At 39.4% G+C, this 20,187-nt stretch overlaps 1 protein-coding gene across 1 annotated transcript; it reads left to right on the forward strand.

Annotated features, from left to right (window-relative positions):
* The first annotated feature begins 2,281 nt into the window (after positions 1-2,281).
* LOC143561207 (uncharacterized) lies at positions 2,282-6,056 on the forward strand. The gene is made up of 2 exons (XM_077049335.1): positions 2,282-2,882; positions 5,367-6,056. Exons 1-2 carry the CDS (start codon positions 2,353-2,355, stop codon positions 5,779-5,781), a joined length of 945 nt encoding a protein of 314 aa, XP_076905450.1. The 5' UTR covers positions 2,282-2,352; the 3' UTR covers positions 5,782-6,056.
* The last annotated feature ends 14,131 nt before the right edge of the window (positions 6,057-20,187 follow it).

Genomic DNA, 20,187 nt, shown 5'->3' on the forward strand with positions numbered 1-20,187 from the left:
ATTTATTTGGTATTAGGTTGGTGATATTATAATCCTATTATAAACAATCCAAGCAACCACAAATAGCAAATAACAATAATATGTAAATCCTTATGGCCAAAAGGTGATCGGTCTCGCTAGAGCCAATTAGGGAGACCGATCGGGTCAAGGGGTTCACAACACAAACAACCACAAGGATGGACTTCTCCGTGCATCCCGTCGTCTTGTCCGAACTCCCACTAACTCCAAGATGTCCATGAGCTCGTCCTCGGTTATCTTCGCGTCTTCTTAATTACAAATTTATAAACTAACAATAATATGTCCTATTACAAATTTGAACCATCTTTATGGCCAAAAAGAAAACCGAAAATTAAATAATAACCTTTTTACAACTTTTGAACCAACCGTATGGCCAAAACAAGCTCAAACACCAAACACAACCAATCAATCACATAGGTCGGGGTCGGATTTACATATTCACAATAAACGAATTTCGGGTCGTTTTGACTTGGTCAAATAAAATAAACAAAACTTTGACCAATCCAAAATCACCCGAAAATAATTCTAGATCTATAAACTTTAAACGATTTAAAGTTTAAGATGTAGATCCGGTTTTAAACGAACCAGGATCGACTCGTACGTTGTAACCGCGGCTCTGATACCACTGTTGGGTTTCAACGGTGGTTCGGAACGAAAACGGACAAACCATTTAGACCCGTTTTAGTTATTTATGTCGTTTCGATAATTATTAATAATCAAGCTTATAAACGAAACAATAAAAGTTAATATATCGTTTCAATATTTATTAATCCATATTAATGAATCAAGGATTTGAACAAGTTATAAAAACGCAGCGGAAAGTTAAACGATATAAAACGAACCATAACCGAAACCCAAAAACCCGAATCCGATTACAACAATACGAGTACTAATTTACGAGTAAATAAACAATCAACCATAGAAAAGGTAGTCGATATACCTCGGTTATACACAAACCGGGAAGACACCGAAGGTTAACAAGAGAGCTAGATGACACAATCAACAACCAAAAGAGGGTCCGGCGGCGGCGGCGGAGCTCCGGCAAGTGGTGTGACAGCGGCTAACAGGTGACGGACAGTAGCAGACAGCAACCAATAGACCAGCAGCACATTAACTACCAGCAGAATCAACAGGGAACTTGTTCGCCGGAAAACCGAGGTCGCCGGAGAAGAAGTAGTTCGCCGGAAAATCGGGGTTTAATAATTTAACGACACCGGAGCTAGATTAGAGCTGCAATGTTGCTTGTGGTGATTGAAGGATGATAAGTGGTGGCTGTGTGATGTATGTGGTGGCCGGAAATTCCTCACCGGAAAACCGATTGGCCGGAAAACGGCGCCGGAGGAATAGTAGCGGCTAGGGTATTTGATATTCTTGATTTTTTTCTATAAATAGATAAGGGTATGTATTTATAGATAATTAGTTTAGGGTTTAACAATTCATCATCTTGGGCTTGAGCCCAATCAAACAAAGTCCAGTCCATAACCGTGTCTATATAATTATTTTATGTGTCGGGCCTAATTAACCTTTAAGTAGGCCATTATCTCGTTACCCTCGGTGTAACTCTATCCGGATCACGTTCGGGTCGGTCACGTTGACTTGACCCGAAACGTCCATAAAATCCAACAGTATCATTATCAATGATATTTTTTCGCTTCCACAGGCATTATTAGAAAGTCCACTATTAACAATTATGTTTGAGTTTCCTTTCTTTGATGTTCTACAAATAAAAATACAAGCTAGGTTTTAATACTTCACACAATATTTCGAACACAACATATTACAAGGAAAACACTACAACCTAATCTTCAATCCAATGCTTAGTGTAACCCTTAATCTTGTCATATTTATAGAGGATTTTTTTTCCCAACTTCTTCTTATCCTTAGTTTCTGTCAACTTTGTCTTGACTTCATCGGTCTCTTGCAGAGTTTAATCCAAATGTTCAGCTATTAATGATGGCTTATATGATGGATATTCGTATTACGGTGGCGGATCACGGTAACCCAACATCAAGTCATGGTAGGCTGAACTAGTAATTGCCATGTAATCCATATAAGATGGAACATGATAGGTAGGAATTTTCCACCACTGTATTTGTGTTTGCATAAATAGTTATCTCTTCCTCGGATGGGAGCTCCATTTATTTTTAACGCGTTGACTATAGTCTATACTATCCGGCTTAGAAAATTTTAAAAATATGTACTGTACATGTGTTTTTAAATCATATTTTAATCCACTGATGTTTCATTGTACCCAACACAAACAACCAAAGTGGCATAGTACCAAACTCATAAAAACCCTTTGTTTCCATCGCACAGCTTCACTCTCCACAATCAATGGCTTCATCCTATCATCTCCAACACCCATCAACAATCTTTACAACAATAACCCCTAAATCAAACAACCAAATCACTCTCTCATTCCTCAAATTCAAACTCAACCCAACCCATTTCATTTCAACCCAAACCCATCTCCAGTTTCGCCCAAACCCATATCCTAAAACCCCCAAATCCTCACAATCACCATTAACCCCAAATGGGTTTCTTGAAAGTTTTGAAAAGGATGAATCTTTACCCTTAATTGAACACTCCCCAGTGAAATTCTTGATGTGGGTGTGTTTGTGTGCCTCTGTTTCTTTAGCTTTGTTTGCATTTGCTCCTGGTGATGCGAAAGCGGCCGTGCAATCGATTAAAGCTTCAGGCTTTGGTTTGAAAGTTGCGAATTTTTTAAGAGGGTCGGGTTGGCCCGATGGAGCGGTGGTGTTTGCGTTGGCTACATTGCCTGTTATCGAGCTTCGTGGGGCGATTCCGGTTGGATATTGGTTGCAACTCAACCCTGTTGTTCTCACTGTGTTATCTGTTCTTGGGTTAGTTCACTTTGCCAATATTATTTTTGTAGCTTATGGGTTAATTATGCTATAATTGTTAATATTTCGTGTCAAAGGTTTTACTAGAAGGGTATAAATGTTGTTTATCATTAACCTATAATTAACATTTAATATCATTTCATATATGGATAAACTACAACTTTTGATTAAATCGGCCCCTTTTGACCAGAACCTGTTTTGTCATGTTACATGACCCGACCCGATGTTTTGCCACTCATTAGTTAACAGTCAAGAAAATCTGGAAGAAAGAACAACTAAGAGCATCTGTAAACAGTTAGAACCTAACAAACATTATGTTTTGTTACACATGCTTTAAAAGAAAAGTCGTATCGTAAACACTAAACAATGTACAACTCAACACATGCCTATAAAAAGATGAGTATGTAAACTTTCTTCTAGATCCAACTTAGATTAATTTGTTAAAGAATTGGTACATAGTAACTTCGATCTCATTTTGAAGTTTGACCATAATGGTGTGATTAGCTTTCTTGAGGATGACTAGTGTAGTGTATTTAGCCGATAGAAAAATGTCATGAGCTTTAACCTAGAAATTTATTGAAATCTCAAATTACCCTTAAGTTAGAACAAGTGTATGAAAGCCTTTTCTTCAAAGACTACTGAGGATGAACTATGCGAAAACATTAAGTTTATATTATTGCGCTATTTATAGCTGTAGAATGAGGATAATTACATAATAAACCTAATCAAATCATAACTTCTTGTTATGGTAAATATATTACAATAATCTTATCCACACAAGAAATCCAAATTGATATATATATATATATATACACAATAGGGAAAATCAAATAGTCAAGTTGACCACTTTTTTTATGCAAAATAGTCATTGACTTTGTGTTTTTCAAAAATAGTCTAATCCAAAAGCTTGTTTGACAACCGCCACTAAATAGGACAAAAGAAAAACACTTGGGTCCACACTCCACACAATATCCAACCAACATTTTACACGTGAGCTAGCTACATGAGAGCCTACAAACACCCTAGCCGGCTACACAGGAGCCGGACACTTGTGTAGCTGAAAAGGTGGTAATCCGGCTCTGTTAGTCGTGATGGAGGGAGCTCCCCTGTAGCCAGGCCATGTATTTTCCGGCTACCATGTAGCCGGATGGTACCACATAGGCCTGTAAACGAACCGAACGTTCGGTGAACTGTTTGTGAAATGTTCGGCGGGAAGTTCATTTATGTTCGTTTATTTAATACACGAACGAACATGAACAAAAAGTTTGTGTTCGTTTAATTAAACGAACGAACATGAACACATGTTCCGTTCGTTCATTTATGTTCATGAAGGTTCGTTTATGTTCGTTTATTTATCTTTGTTTGTGTCTGTTTATTTATGTTTGTTTATGTATTAATAAAAAATAATTAAATATTATTTGGATGAGTCATTTACTTAAAGTTTTAAATTTGTTAATCTGTGTTCATTTAAGTGTTTTCATTTATGTTTGTTTTATGTTTGTTTGTGTTCATATATGTTCTTTATCTTTGTTTAGTTATATTCGTTTATGTTTGTTTGTGTTCATATATGTTTTTTATCTTTGTTCAGTTATATTGTAGATTTTAAACAAATAAACCTAAACTAACACAAATGTTCATTTTTTAAATAAACGAACATGAACATAAATATTTGTTTGATTAAGTGTTCGTGTTTGTTTAAAGTTAGATGAACGAACATGAACATGCCCTTGTTCGTGCTCGTTCAATTCGTTTACATGCTTTCATTATTCACATTGATGAATACATCGGTCTTAATCTCTGGGCTTTGCCGATTTTATATGTGTTCGTTTGTGTTCGTGAACCTTTCGTGAACACATTATTTTTCTTAACGAACGAACACGAACATAAAATCTCGTTCGGTAAGTGTTCGTGAACCGTTCGTGAACACATTATTTCCTTAACGAACGAACACGAACAAGGCCATGTTCGTGTTCGTTCGGTTCGTTTACAGCCCTAGTACCACATGTAAGATATTGGTTGATGCCACATTGGTTTCTTGTGTTATTCTGTGCCGGCTACAATGGTGCCTTCTCTGCCAATTTGATTGTGTCTTTCATTATTTCTAAAAACAGTTAGGTCTTGACTGCTTTGAGAATAAAGTTGGTCAAAGTGACCATTTTGGTGATTTCCCTATATTTGATCTACATACTCTGACAAATATGTTTCATATTCTATCTAGTTACCCCCCGGTGAATCGGGGCGGCAGGAAATCAAACGAGTGGACTAAAGTGGAAAATAATGAAAACATTGGAAGTATAGTGTATTACTAAATATTGATTAAATTGTTACAACATATAATGTAAATTTGAGATAAGAAGTTCAGTAAGAAACCTTTGTTAATTAAATTGTAAATGTTATTGTTGTGTATTCGTGTTGACGATCTACTGATCAATAGGTTATAGAACTAAAGATATAACATTCTTTCGGTCTTAAAACTGTTTGCAGGAACATGGTACCCGTGCCATTAATAATACTCTACTTGAAACCGCTTGCAACGTTTCTGGCTGGGGCCCACAAGCCATCAGCCCGGTTCCTAGACCTATTATTTGAGAATGCAAAGCGAAAAGCAGGTCCCATCAAAGAGTTCCAATGGCTCGGTCTAATGCTGTTTGTAGCGGTTCCATTCCCAGGAACTGGTGCATGGACCGGGGCCATAATAGCTTCAATTCTCGATATGCCATTTTGGTCGGCTGTATCTGCAAACTTTTTTGGGGTCGTGTTGGCCGGGCTTTTGGTCAACATGTTGGTCAACATTGGGCTCAAATACGCTGCTGTTGCTTGTATTGTAATGTTCATTGCATCAGGGTTCATGTGGAGTGTACTTCGTTTTGTGAAACAACGTTTGAGCTCTTCGTTGTAATGTTGTCGTTGAGAGTGTAATGATTTATGACTAAATAAACTTGACCTAATTCGATTCTTTGATTTCAGGTTTTGTTTTTGCTAGTTGCTTCGAGATGAAGATCACAATACAGATCATGCTCCTCGCACATATGTATTCACTTTAGCTCGGGCCTGGCTGGCTTGATTTATGTGAGCTCAGGCTTGGCCTGTTTCGAGCTTTATTTTTTAAAGCTCATGCTCATCTTGTTTCTAACTCCATTTCGAAAGCTTGGGTTCGTCTCCTTTAATATCTATTAGTTATTTTACTTTTTATATCCATTTATTATAATTATTATAGTTTTTCTATATAACATTATATATTTTATTTTTATTAAATAAAATTATATTAATAATTATTTTGCAAATATATAGTTAATGTTGTTAAATAAAAATTATATAAATAATAGGTGATGCGAGCTTACTCGTGTTTGATAAGTGAAGCTTAGGCTCGTTTATTGAAGGTGTTATTTCGAGCGTGTTAAAATTGGATTTAATGTTGAGTTTTTAAACAGCCGGTTAGCTAGATCACAAATGGCTAGCTTGTTTAGACCCTCTAATCCACTCACTCACACCAAACCAGGTGGTGTGGATAAATCCTTAAATAAAGTCCATGTTGATACAACCCATGTTTGCCACATAACTGCATAACTATGCTAACACATTTAGCCAGGGACAGATCGTTAAGAACCTCAAATTGTCACTCATACATTGATGGAACTGAAATTTCATTTTACATTAAAAAAAAAAGTCATGTTTTTGTTGGGAAGGGAAGGGAAGGGAAGTGACAATCAAATGCTTATTTTTGTTAAATCTATTTTTTTTCTATAATCTAACTGGGCATGTAAACGAATCAAGTGGCTAGAGAACCATTTGTGAGTGGTTGATGGTTCCCTATGAAGTTCGCTTATTTAATAAGCAAATGAACATATTCACCAAATTTTGTTTGTTTGTTTTTTTTTTTTGAATGGCCAAATTTTATTTAAAAAAAGCAAATGAATTGTTACTGTTGCTGCTGTTAAAATAAGGTCCGCTTGTCTAGGGCTCGATCTTAGGACTAGTCTATAACGATCAAAATCGAATCGTGAGCCTAGTAGTGAAGCAAATTCAATGAAGCAACAACTGGTACCATAGAGAAGCGGCCATAAACTAGAGAGTCTTGACCAATTTGAAAGATCATTTAATGTAGTTGAAATAACTGAATTTTGGGTTGTTCGATGAAATAAGGGAAACTCGATGGAAGGAAGAAGCAAGAGGCCAAAGAATACAAAGGAATTACAACTTACAAAGAGGCCCAAAGAGTACAAAGGGGTTACAACCACAAGCATACTTGTAACAAAAAAAAATAACAAAATTAAATTTGCATCATGATTCTCAATCCAAACTCGCTTGTTTGCTACGATTTTTCACCCATAGCAAGGAAGCTTTAACGTCAGCCACCTTTTTTTCAATCGAGCACTTTTTTTTATTAAAAATATTCGTTCACCTTGGTTTGTCTAATCGGGTACTCCAATATCTCTTGCACCGAATTAAAAACACATACGCGGTAGGTTCACCCATGTTTTATTCATTATTTAGAGAGTGAACACAAACATTTAGGACATTCATTCATGTATGTCCGCGAATATTGTTGAAACACACGTTGAAACATAAATTTGCCCATTAGTTTACAATACATGTCGACAAAGGTGGGGCATTTAATAAAGTAACACCCAGTATCTTAACGACACACTCGTTACTCGCAAATACGGACTCATTTGGTGTTCTGGAACTATTCAATGTTCTCAATTTCTTTCATTGTCATATGCAAATATATGATGCTACAAGAGCATTCACATCAACATTAGAATATCTATATTATCCCTATTTTTATAACGGGAATGCAAGACTGAAGTAACGTAATATTGATATATAACAAGTGAGAGTAGAACTGAATTGTCTATACTTTAAAATTTGAAGTATGAGAACTATGATGTGTATATAAACTTATACTTTTCACTTAAAAATGTGTTACGAGGCGTTAAGCACAGAAGCGTGTTTGTGGCAATGGACATTGGTATGGTACATGTGGATATTCGTGTGAAACTAATGCAACAACCGATCCAAACTTTCTACGTGGCATGGGGTGTTAAACGACTCCACTTAGACCATCCGTAATGGGTTCTAGTTGTGGAGTTATCCGGCGAAAATGCCGGGGGCACAACCCCCCCCCCCTCCACGCATTATGGGTTGGTTTTGTTGGTGGGGCAATTTTTACAAAACGTTTAATGAGTACAAACTTTTAAACATTCTCAACATTTGACCATTGGAAAACAGTCATATTACCGTTAAAAAAACCAATTTTTTTTATATATAATCATCTTCATCCCCAATCAAAACTCGCCAAATTTATAAACATTTCTTTCTTAAACTCTATATTTCCTCACATCAAATTCCCTATAAAATCTAATCTATGGATTCTCCCACTTCTATATATAACCAATTTTCCAGGCCCGACCGACAAGCCGAAGACGACACGGAGGAACAGACGGTTACGAGTGCGATTGTGCTCGCGACAACTTATATGAATTCTATTGGCTCTCTTACCCCCCCCCCCCCCCCCCCGTGTTTCAAAATGAATATATATCGAGCGAGCCCGTATTTGCGCCAAGGACCTGTTGATGGAGGATTACTATAACGACTCGCCGAGATACAAGAACCTGGAGGGGTGTCGCTTTCGGATGTCTAAAAATTTATTTATGCGCATCACCAATGATTTAGAGTGTGAGCTTGATTACTTTAAGCAAATACCGGACGGTCGAGGGACGCTAGGATACACAGCTATTCAGAAGGTTACGTCAGCCATACGCGCGCTCGCCTACGGAAACACGTCCGACATACGACGAGTATTTAAAGATAACCGCTAAAACAACTCGGGACACCTTGGAGTATTTTGTTACTGTACATTTCATTTTTTTTAAATAATTACACCACTTGTATACTTTAATTAATTATTTTATAAATTGTATAAAATATAGGAATATTAAAACTATATGGACCACATTATCTAAAAGAGCCCAGCTGGAACGATCTACAATGTCTTTACGAGGCACATGTAAGGGTGCATGGTTTACCCGACATTATCGGGAGTATTGATTGTTGATGCTAGACTATCGTTATCTAGTCAAAAACACTTATAATCAGTTCCTAATCACCTAAGCAAGCTAGGGTAAGTGGGGTGTCGAACACAAGAAGTATGTGGTCAATGTGAATCGTGCAACAAGTTTTAGTATGAAGTAGTAAGTTTTAGTGCTGATCACACAAGCAAATAAGTTGGTTATAATAATGATTAAGCAAATTAACGAATTCAGGCAATTAACAAAGAAGAATCATCCCCAGGGTTCAAGAATGTAACAAAAAAGTTTCTCATGCAACCTAACATATTAATTATCACAGACTGCCTAAAAGACTGATTAACAAGTTAAACCTTAGTCACCAACAATTACTAACACACGACACTGGTTATCAAACGGTCCCTTCCAGTGTGACTCAACAAAGGGAATTGTGTGGTTCGTTGTATTCAATCTAGTTAAAAAACCCTATGAGCAATTACTATAGCAACTGACAAACTAATCGTTATGATCAACATAAACCTAAACCGATTGAATGCACAACAATACTAAATATCAATACTCATAGATCAATCAAAGAAAATTACAAATTGTATGTTCATGGTTACATCCAAAACTGAAATAAATACAAACTCTACATCCCGAGAATGATACGTAGATGTTAGCCAAGCCTCGACATCATAGAATCTTCAATTGTGATGATATGGAGCATGTGCTTGGCCTCGGTATGATCCCGTATGGTAGAAACGCCCTCCGTGTGCTCTGGAAATCGCCTGGTTAAGATAATGGAGAATAGGATCGTGTATGTTGAAAATTAGATAAAACCCTAAAAATCTCGTATGCGTCACCCATCGCGATACGCGATGGGGTCTTCAGAGGCCCATCTCGTATCACGATGGACCAAAAGTCAAAAATTTATTTAACACCCATCGCGATACGCGATGGGTCTTCAAGCCTGCCCATCACGTATCGCAATGGGCCATGTCACCAGCAGATTCTTTATTATTATTTCTTCGTTATGCGTGCTGGAGTCCCGGGTCTTCATCCCGTGCCTCAACAGGTCCAAATTAGGTACTTTAACATCCGTGACCTGAAATCCAATAAACACGTATGAAGTATCGAAGTTCCCACAATTAACAGTTAAAACTAATAAATAAACGAACTAAAGCATATACAAATTAACCAACCATCACATCCCCACACTTATCTTTTGCTTTCTCTCAAGCAAACTATAAAGCAAACATCAACCTCCATCATAGGTATGTAAATTATCACCATTAATACCAGTAAGGTTTAAGGTCATACCTAGTTTCTCAGACTGACACTTTTAAGATTGACATCCCACAAATAAGGTAAAATGATATTATAAAAACAATAGAGCCGCCCAGACGAGTGTACTTTGTTTCTAGTTAAGGCATACATGTTCATACCCCTCATACTATCAACACTCATCTTTTTTTAATATCTGGACTAGCAAAAGATGTGCCAGTATATGTCTCTGCCCTCAAATACTGTCACACCCCCATCTAAGGCCTAGGAGTATGACCCATAAGTTGGTATCGTAATTGTAAATAAATCAGAGTTACGTTTAGTTTGCGGAAGACTTATAAATTTTAAGGATCGAAATATAATATTCACATAAAAGGCGGGATTATAAAATACTCGTTTGAGTTAACAAAAGATTACTTGTTTATGTTACAAAACCACTATATATTAAGTGTTACAAAATAAAATCCGAGCCATCAGATATATAAGCACTTCGTCACTCCAAGTGCTAAACTTGTTCACCTACAAAATATAAGAAAATACGTCAGCAACGAATGCTGGTGAACACGCTGACGCAAAATAACTTCTTTTACTTTATTACCCTTTGAGACTACGCCTGCCTCGGCCCAACGTGGCTTAGGAATAACAAAGTCAAATAACACATTATAAATTAGAGCCTCTACACTAGGTCGCCTCACAAACACCGCAGCTTTTGACTTAGTTAAGTACCCGTAAATATACACAACAGTTGTACTCCCTGCAGTAGAGCGTCCTACGACCAAGGGTGGTGCGATCATGCCTATACATCGCATAGTACCACCTATGTAAGGATCTAGACATGTGTATACCACAGCCTGAGGGCTAGGTTCATACCCATAGTTATAACGGTTTTAGGAACACATAGTTCCTTGTAAACAATTTCATATAACAAGTTGATTCTTTTGAAAACAAGTTTAAAGTTTGGGGGCGTATTCACCTTATCTCTTTAGGATCGGCTTCACTCACCGTCCAAGGGTCTTTCCCTTTCTTTATCTCGAACCTATAGTTACGAGTATAAATATTTGTTAGTCGGATACACGATCCGGCTTAAGACCTTTAGTCTTATATCTCAATCCTCGATTGAACCTTTAGTTCAATTCTTATTTACTTAAAAACCTCTTGTTTAAAAGTAAATTATAAACCTTTAGTTTATATGAAAACCCGACGTTTCTTCTTCTCTAAGAAACGTAATCTTTTCTTTTATTATTTAAGAATACTCTTTATTCATTAAATAATATTTTCATAACAAAGAATATATACATATATATTTACACACATATATATATTATCACATATTCAACATTCAATCTTTCATTCATTTCTTTGTTATGTTTTCTTTGCTTTTCTTTTATCGAGGTATCGAGTATAACCTCGACTTAAGGCCAAAGCCTTGAATATAATATTAAATTATATTGAATTCGATATTACGCCTAACCTTAATGGCGTACCGAAATCCTAGGGACTTGAGCAGCACTCCGACATCGCTTTACTCCTCGATCGTCAAACGATTACTCCAAACTTCGGTACTCGTTGACACGTTTATCGAGATTCATTGCCATTTCAATAACACCTTCTTGGTATGTGGGTGGAGGGTGGTATGAACTTTCAAGGAAACGATGATACACAAACGAGATTCGATGCACGCTTATTGAGGAAATCGGTTATATGATTGTCAGGTTTTAGAGAGAAGTTAGAGAGAGACTTGAGAGCAGGTTTTGGTGTGAAGAATGATCCACCCCTTGGCTGCTATTTATAGACGAAATTTGATGTCCCATCGCGGTACGCGATGGGCTTCTGGGCACCCGTCGCATACCGCGACGTAGCCCAGGTGAGTCACAACGTAGGTCTGCCACGTGTTGCCACGTGGCAGACGTTGTGCCACGTGTTAACACGTGGCTGACGTCACGCCATGTGTCGGGACACGTGGCGACCGATGTGCCACGTGTGGACACGTGTCTCGTTGTCTGACGCCCCATCACGGTACGCGATGGGTTTCTCTGATGACCTATCGCGTAGCGCGATGGGTAGAAAAATCAGAATTTTCATTTTAACCCTCAAGTTTGGAATTTGGCAATTTCAGTCCCTAGACTTTGGAAAGTTGATATGTTGAACTCGAAATTTTCACGTTGTTACAAATACCAAGTATGAGTTACAACTTAATAAGCTTGCAGGCCAGTCTTATCTCCACCCATTACCACCGGTTGCATAAAGAATCATACTAGGGTTTTGCTGGGCTTAGGTTTGGGTGCGGATTAGGCATATTTAATGACTAAGGTGGATGAAACCCAGTTTACAAATACAAAAAAAAACTAATAAAAAACAAACAAACTTCTAATTACATAACTGAATATAAACAAATTTCTTTTTGGATTTTTGTAGAATCTTTCATTTTTTTTCATCTTTTTTAATACTAAATAAATGATACACTGAAATAAATATACAACTCTGACAATCACATATTTACAACTCAACCGAGACATACGTACATTGTGTAGTATGCTCTACAACTGACTAAGTACAACTCGATAACGAACTGGATTTCATCACACATGGTTAAAATAAAATGAAGGCCAAGGCTGAAATGGTGTGTAATGTTCAGTTTAATTAATGAAAAGGAATATGGTCCAAATGGGCTCCTAGGGGGATAATGTTTGGTAAGGAAATTTATTTAGTGGGGGAAAAGTGTATCTAAGGGTTTTCTATAGTCCTAATCTCCATACAGGTGATGGTATTAAGATCTCGATAAACATGTGACAAGCAATTTATAACTCTGTAAAACATACTGGTTTCCCTCAATCAATGATGTAAGACATGTTTTATATCTATTATATAATATGTGTATTAAGTATAGGGGCCATCTCACAATATGTCTGGAATAATGGGCTGCCGATATGAAACATGTATATTCGTCCCCTTGACTCGTTATGCCCGCCTAAACTACCCCATTTTAAACTTCTCTTTTTGAAAACATTTGTGAGTAAGACTATCGAGAAGCTGAAAAACCAACCATCACCAGAAACCTATAACTTGGCATTAATGACCATAATTAACAGTTAACAACTTTGGTTTCTGAACACTCTTCGAAGTACTGTCGGGCTAAAATTTTCAAATTTCCCCCATCCACACACTTGAGGTTTACATTTTCCTTAATATTAAAATATTTAAACAATTAATGAACATTTGAGGGACGAGGTTGAAATTGACTATCTAACAATTTTAAAACTCGGGGCTCTAATGTGATGGTTCTACTAAGCAAATATACAATTACACTTTTAACATTCAAACTAATAAAAAAATAGATTATGAAACTGAAATCACCTGATATCATCAACAATGGAATGGAACAATCGGCTCGCGAACTCTCGTAAACACTCGTACACACGCGTCTCAACCAAATACCAAAAACTGACAACCGAACCTACAAAATTTCGAGACGTGTAGAAGCAATCTTCTCACAAGTGTAAGACATAAGTCTTTTAAGAGTTATAAAAATGATTTTCTGTTAATGTTATTAAAACAATTACCGAGCCGAATTAATTCGTTTCATAATAAATTTTGTTAAACTAGTTAAAAACGTTAAAAGACCTAACTCACTTTCTTAGGAATCACGATTGCATTTAGCGTATGAAACAAGCCCTTTAAACCACCCGGTAGCTCGGGAGGACGAGTGAGGTCTCGTGAGGGTTTATAGTGAACAACACCCACAAAGTTCCAAATACAACACAATATACAATAAATAAAACACAGCAGACATCAAAAGATATATACATATAAGCCCAACCAGTTACCCATACAATATTCCCAATATAATATTAATATATACAGACCATGGGAAAACAAAATAAAAGATAAAAATAAAGCAAAAAGGGTAACCAAAAGTCTGCTGTGCGGGTGGTATGTCCTCGGCTCCATCATGTGTGTCCGCAGGCTACTCTAATGTGATGATCAGTGAAGGTGCGAGCGGTACCTGCATAGCAACAAATAATAGTAAAAAATAGTCATATGCGGGCCAGGTGGACCCATGTCTCCTCTCGATGGGCCCGTGCCTCCTCCAGATGGGTTCGAGCCTCCGTGTAACACCCCGACCAAAGGCGGATTATACATCGGGGCGCCATATATTGTTTCATTACTCGTGACACTATTTGGGTGTCAATATTTAATAAATATATTCATTCGCGCACGCGCAACGTAAACACAAGATAACATAAATCAACATAAATCATTATATTATAAGGCAAAATATTCGAACAACAATAACTTGTCTTGATACATTTTAATCTAGGTCCAAAAGTAAAAACGTCCTACGTGTCCACAAGCTCCAAATGTAGCTACAGCAAACCTGAACATGTGTTAAAATAAAACGTCAAACACTTGCGTGTTGGTGAGAAATCAAGTTTAATAAATAATAGATAACAATAATCACTGCGCGCAACACGTGTATGTCTGGTGTTTAACAAGGGTGTAATCAGATTGTGATCAAGCCTAAATAGATCATAGTTCATAGTTCAATCCGTGCTCCCAAATGAGCACAAAAACAAGAAAACATCTGTGCAAGTGTAAACAAAGAAAAACCGTAAACGATAGGTCTCCCGTGTTCATCTAATGGATCCATGAAAACTTCGGAATAGGCCGAACAAAGCGGTTAATGATACACACATACAAATAAACAGCCGAGTAAACGTCCTCAACACAAGGGATACTGCACGACTAAAGTTCATAAACAAGTTTAAGACTCAAGTTTGTACGAACACATGAACATCCCAAAACATTAAAAATAAAAAGGGATTAGGTACGAGATTACTCACTTGATAAACGGTACGGTGTAAGATAAAGCAAGAACCAACTCTTAACAAGCAAAGTTATCCTATAATTAAGATATTATTGGTTTTAATGATTTGTTTTAAGTCTTGATTATAAGTTAGCATAATTAACAAGTAAATTATTATATATAATATATGTTACCGGAAAAGCAGGGCAGAACAGGGAGGAAGACGGAGGCAGAGAGGGAGGCGGCTGAGGAAGAACAACGGCAAGGAGCAAGAGAGAACAGGAGAGTTTAAGTGCTTTGTGTGTGTAGTGTTAGGAAATTAACATTATTATTTATAGGGAAACCCTAGGGAACACAATCCCTAGAAAAGGGGAAAAGATCTTCAACAGGATCAAGCAAAAGATAACAAAAGCAAAAAGGTTCCAAAAGCAAAAGATATCAAAAGATATGGCAGCTGCAGGGGACAAGGAAAAGCTGACAGGTAACAGTAAACAGGCATGGGAGGGTCAGATAAAGGTACTGGTCAAGCATGGAAAAAGCAGATCTCAAAAGATAATGTCAGTCACTTTTTCTGTCAACCAATGGGGTTGGTGCGCATGCTACGCCGAAAGTAACTTTTCAGACATAAGATAGGTCAGGTCAACAGCACAGAAGATAAGACATCACAAAAGTAAACGACTAGATTAAACAGAAGAAAAGACACAAGTCTGGCGCGAGAAGGCATCGAGCGCACGAGCACGAAGGCAGACAGAACAAACCTTAGCGCACTGCGGGAAGAACTACAATTCTAAGCGCGTCGCGGGAGGATCTACAATTCTTAGCGCGCCGCGCGAAGAACTATAGTTCTTAGCGCGCCGCGGGAAGAACTACAGTCCCTAGCGCGTAACGCAGGAACAGTCACTCTTCACGCAGGCTTCCTTGTAAGGAGTCTGGCGCGTGGAGCTGCGCAGACAACCTTAGGCGGGAAGAAACAAAGGACAAACAAAGAGAGAAGGGGGGGTTCAAGGCTTAAGGGCGGAACGACGACAAGAAAGAGAAAGAGGCAGGACGGCAACAAGAGGGAAAAGAAGGCGGAGAGAAGAAGAGGGACGGGACGGCGGAAAGGAAGAGAGAGGAAGAGGCGGGAAGGAAAATATTATTAGTAATATATATATTTTAAATGTCAAGTTTTAAAAAAATAATTAAATTTTAAATCATAAAAAGAATCGGATCAGAAAACGGGTACCTGGGTCGGGTCGGGTCGGGTCGGATCGGGGCAGATGTCACAGTCTCCCCTACTTTAAGAAATTTCGTCCCGAAATTTATCTCGAAGTAGGCTGCGCAGAGAACAGGTGCGGGTACTTGATCTTCATCTGATCTTCCCTTTCCCATGTAAACTCGGCTCCGCGCTTGGACTCCCAGCGAACTTTAACAATAGGGATGCGACTGCGCTTGGTTTGCTTAACCTCGCGATCCATAATCTCAACAGGCTTCTCAACGAAATGCATGGATTCATCAACTTGAACTTCATCAAGTGGAATGTGAAAGTTCTCGTCGGCTAAACATTTCTTGAGATTGGAAACATGGAACGTTGGATGCACATTGCTGAGCGCGGGCGGCAGGTCAAGTCTGTAGGCAACTTTTCCCACACGCGCGAGAATCTTGAATGGACCAACATAACGAGGAGCAAGCTTACCTTTCTTCCCAAAGCGGACAACACCCTTCCAGGGCGATACTTTGAGGAGAACAAGATCACCAACTTGAAATTCGAGAGGCTTTCGCCTGCGATCTGCGTAACTCTTCTGTCGGCTTCTGGCAGTCAGCAGATGATCACGGATCTTGGCGATTTTATCGGTTGTCTCTTGAACAAGTTCGGGTCCTGTGATTTGAGCTTCGCCCACTTCGCTCCAACAAATCGGGGAGCGGCACTTACGACCGTAAAGTGCTTCAAATGGGGCCATACCAATACTGGAATGATAGCTGTTATTATAAGAGAACTCGATCAAAGGCAGGTGCGAATCCCAATTACCTCCAAAATCAAGAACAGAAGATCGGAGCATATCCTCAAGAGTTTGAATAGTTTGCTCAGACTGTCCGTCAGTCTGAGGATGATATGCAGTACTCATGTCCAAGCGAGTTCCTAGCGCAGATTGGAGAGATTTCCAAAAGCGGGATATAAAACGGCCATCGCGATCGGATATGATGCTCAAAGGAGTACCATGACGGCAGACAATCTCTTTGACATAAAGCTGCGCAAGTTGCTCAACACGGTAGTTTTCACGAATGGGCAGAAAGTGAGCAGACTTAGTCAAACGATCCACTATTACCCAAATGCTATCATGTTTGCTTGCTGTCAAAGGTAACTTGGTAATAAAGTCCATCGCTATACCTTCCCATTTCCACATAGGAATTTCTGGTTGTTCGAGCAAACCAGATGGGCGTTGATGTTCAGCCTTTACCTTAGAACAAGTCAGGCATTTAGCTACGAACATAGCAATATCCTTTTTCATACCGGGCAACCAATAAGTAATGCGCAAACCCTTGTACATCTTATCAGCGCCGGGATGAATAGAATACCGAGATATATGCGCTTCACTCAGGATATCAGCGCGAAGATTCTCATCAAAGGGAATCCAGATGCGATTGAGATAGCAGAGAATTCCACTCAGATTAGGGACAAAATGAGCTTCCGTTCCACACGCTAACTTGGCGCGAAGGTTACCATTACTGATGGATGCGCGCTGCGCGTCGCGAATGCGTGATTCAAGATTGCTCTGAATCGGCGCAAAGTGAAGCTGCGTGCACGGCAAGATACAGTTAAGCTGGGAGGGTTTGCGGCTGAGCGCATCGGCTACTACATAAGCCTTACCAGGATGATACCGGATCTCACAATCGTAATCGCTGATGAGTTCGTTCCATCGGCGTTGCCTCATGTTGAGTTCCTTTTGATCAAAGATATGCTGAAGGCTTTTATGGTCAGTGTAGAGGATACACTTAGTACCATAAAGGTAGTGTCTCCAGATCTTCAAGGCAAATACCACTGCGCCTAGTTCGAGGTCGTGAGTTGTATAATTCTTTTCATGAATCTTGAGTTGCCTTGATGCGTAAGCGATAACCTTGCCTCGTTGCATAAGAACACAACCGAGACCTTGGTTGAATGCATCGCAATACACGACAAAATCATCATTACCCTCAGGTAGCGCAAGAACAAGAGCTTCACACAACAAACGCTTGAGCGTCAGAAAGGCTTCTTCTTGCTTCGAGCCCCAAATATACGGTTTACCTTTGTGCGTTAGAGCTGTTAAAGGCAATGCGATCTTTGAGAAGTTCGAAATAAATCGCCGGTAGTAACCAGCTAAGCCCAAAAAGGAACGGATTTCGGTAGGAGTGGTTGGCGTAATCCAGTTCTTGATTGCTTCAATCTTGGATGGGTCGACATGGATACCCATCTTGTTAACAACATGGCCAAGAAACTGTACTTCATCCGACCAAAATTCACACTTGGAGAGCTTGGCAAAGAGCTGCTCGGCTCTAAGCTTTTGCAACACCAACCGAAGATGTTGCTCATGCTCGGCCTTGGTTTTGGAATAAATCAGAACGTCATCGATAAACACAATCACGAATTTATCCAAGAAAGGCCTACACACCCGATTCATTAGATCCATGAAAACGGCGGGTGCGTTGGTTAAACCGAAGGACATGACCAAGAATTCAAAATGGCCATAGCGAGTACGAAAAGCAGTCTTGGGAATATCTTCATCGCGGATGCGCAACTGGTGATAGCCAGAGCGGAGATCGATCTTGGAGAAACAAGAGGCACCTTGGAGTTGATCAAAGAGGTCGTCAATGCGCGGTAAGGGATACCGGTTCTTAATGGTGAGTTTGTTCAACTCGCGGTAATCGATACACATGCGAAACGTACCATCTTTCTTTTTAACGAACAACACCGGAGCACCCCAGGGCGAAGAGCTAGGGCGAATGAATCCTTTATCGGTCAACTCTTGAAGTTGACTTGCTAATTCTTGCATCTCAGCGGGTGCAAGACGATAAGGAGATTTGGCTACGGGGGAAGCACCAGGGACAAGATCAATACGAAACTCGACTTCACGAGCGGGAGGGATACCAGGAAGATCATCGGGAAAAACTTCAGGGAAGTCACGCACAATAGGGATTTCGCGAAGTTTCTTCTTTCCTTCATCGGGTTTAACCACATGGGCTAAAAATGCAATACACTTCTTCCGCATGAGTCTTTGGGCTTCGGCGCAAGACATAAGTTTAAGACCACTGGAGGGTTTCTCGCCGTAGATATGAAGATCACCATTTTCTCGAGGAATGCGAATCAACTTCTTGGCGCAAATAACTTCAGCGCGATTATGCGAAAGCCAATCCATACCAATGATAACATCAAAACTTCCAAGAGGCATGGGGATGAGGTCGATTAGAAAATCGTTTTCGTTAAGGTTAAGCGTGCAATCCTTAATCACGGAGTTAATTAAAACAGTTTCGCCATTAGCCAATTCAACTGAAAAATTTTCTTTTAAGTTTACTCGCGGTCGTGCAAGTTTTTGTTCAAACGCGCGAGAAATAAAACTTCTATCGGCGCCAGTATCAAAAAGTACGGAAGCATAATGTCCGTTAAGCAAAAATGTACCATTAACTACGTCATTATTCGCTTGCGCTTGGTGCGCGGTTATGTTAAAAGCTCGTCCGTGCGTCACTTGGTTCGAGATTTGGTTCACCGGATTCGCTTGTGTGATTTGCACTTGTAGTCTCGGGCACGCGTTCCGGAAATGACTGGGATCACCGCAGTTAAAGCACGACCTGGGTCGTGGATTAGGGTGTGCTGGTTGAGGGTTTTGCAGGTAGGCTGGTCGTGTTTGCGCGATTGGGTTGGCGGGAGGGACTCTACAGTACTCAGCAGAGTGACCAACGCGGCCACATCGGTTACATTGTCGACACGGGGTTTGGGTTGGGTGGTGAAGTCTACAGGTTGGGCAGAACGGTTGGTTTCCTGTGTAAGGTTTCTTAGGTGGCGGGGCAGGGAGTGCGGGATTTGTTAAGGCATAGTTGTGGACTATAGGAGGTGTTGGGTAGGTTGATAGTGGGTTAGGAGCGTGTACTAGGGGTTGGTAGGTGGGTTGCTGGACAATGGGCGGGTTGGTAAGCGCATAGGCTTTGCGCCTGCGCTTGAGGTTGTTACGGTTTGAGGGTTCTGGTTTGGTTTCTG

The sequence above is a fragment of the Bidens hawaiensis genome, unplaced genomic scaffold (genome assembly GCF_021521415.1).
Source record: "Bidens hawaiensis isolate Kalapana, Puna unplaced genomic scaffold, B.hawaiensis_p1.1 tig00020640_1, whole genome shotgun sequence".
Lineage (NCBI taxonomy): Eukaryota > Viridiplantae > Streptophyta > Magnoliopsida > Asterales > Asteraceae > Bidens > Bidens hawaiensis.

Bases quoted from the DNA above. Each gene is read 5' to 3' on its own strand.
- LOC143561207 (XM_077049335.1), top strand. From the start codon at position 2,353: ATGGCTTCATCCTATCATCTCCAACACCCATCAACAATCTTTACAACA. The intron at 2,883-5,366 runs GTTAGTTCACTT...AACTGTTTGCAG, and splicing joins ACTGTGTTATCTGTTCTTGG to GAACATGGTACCCGTGCCAT.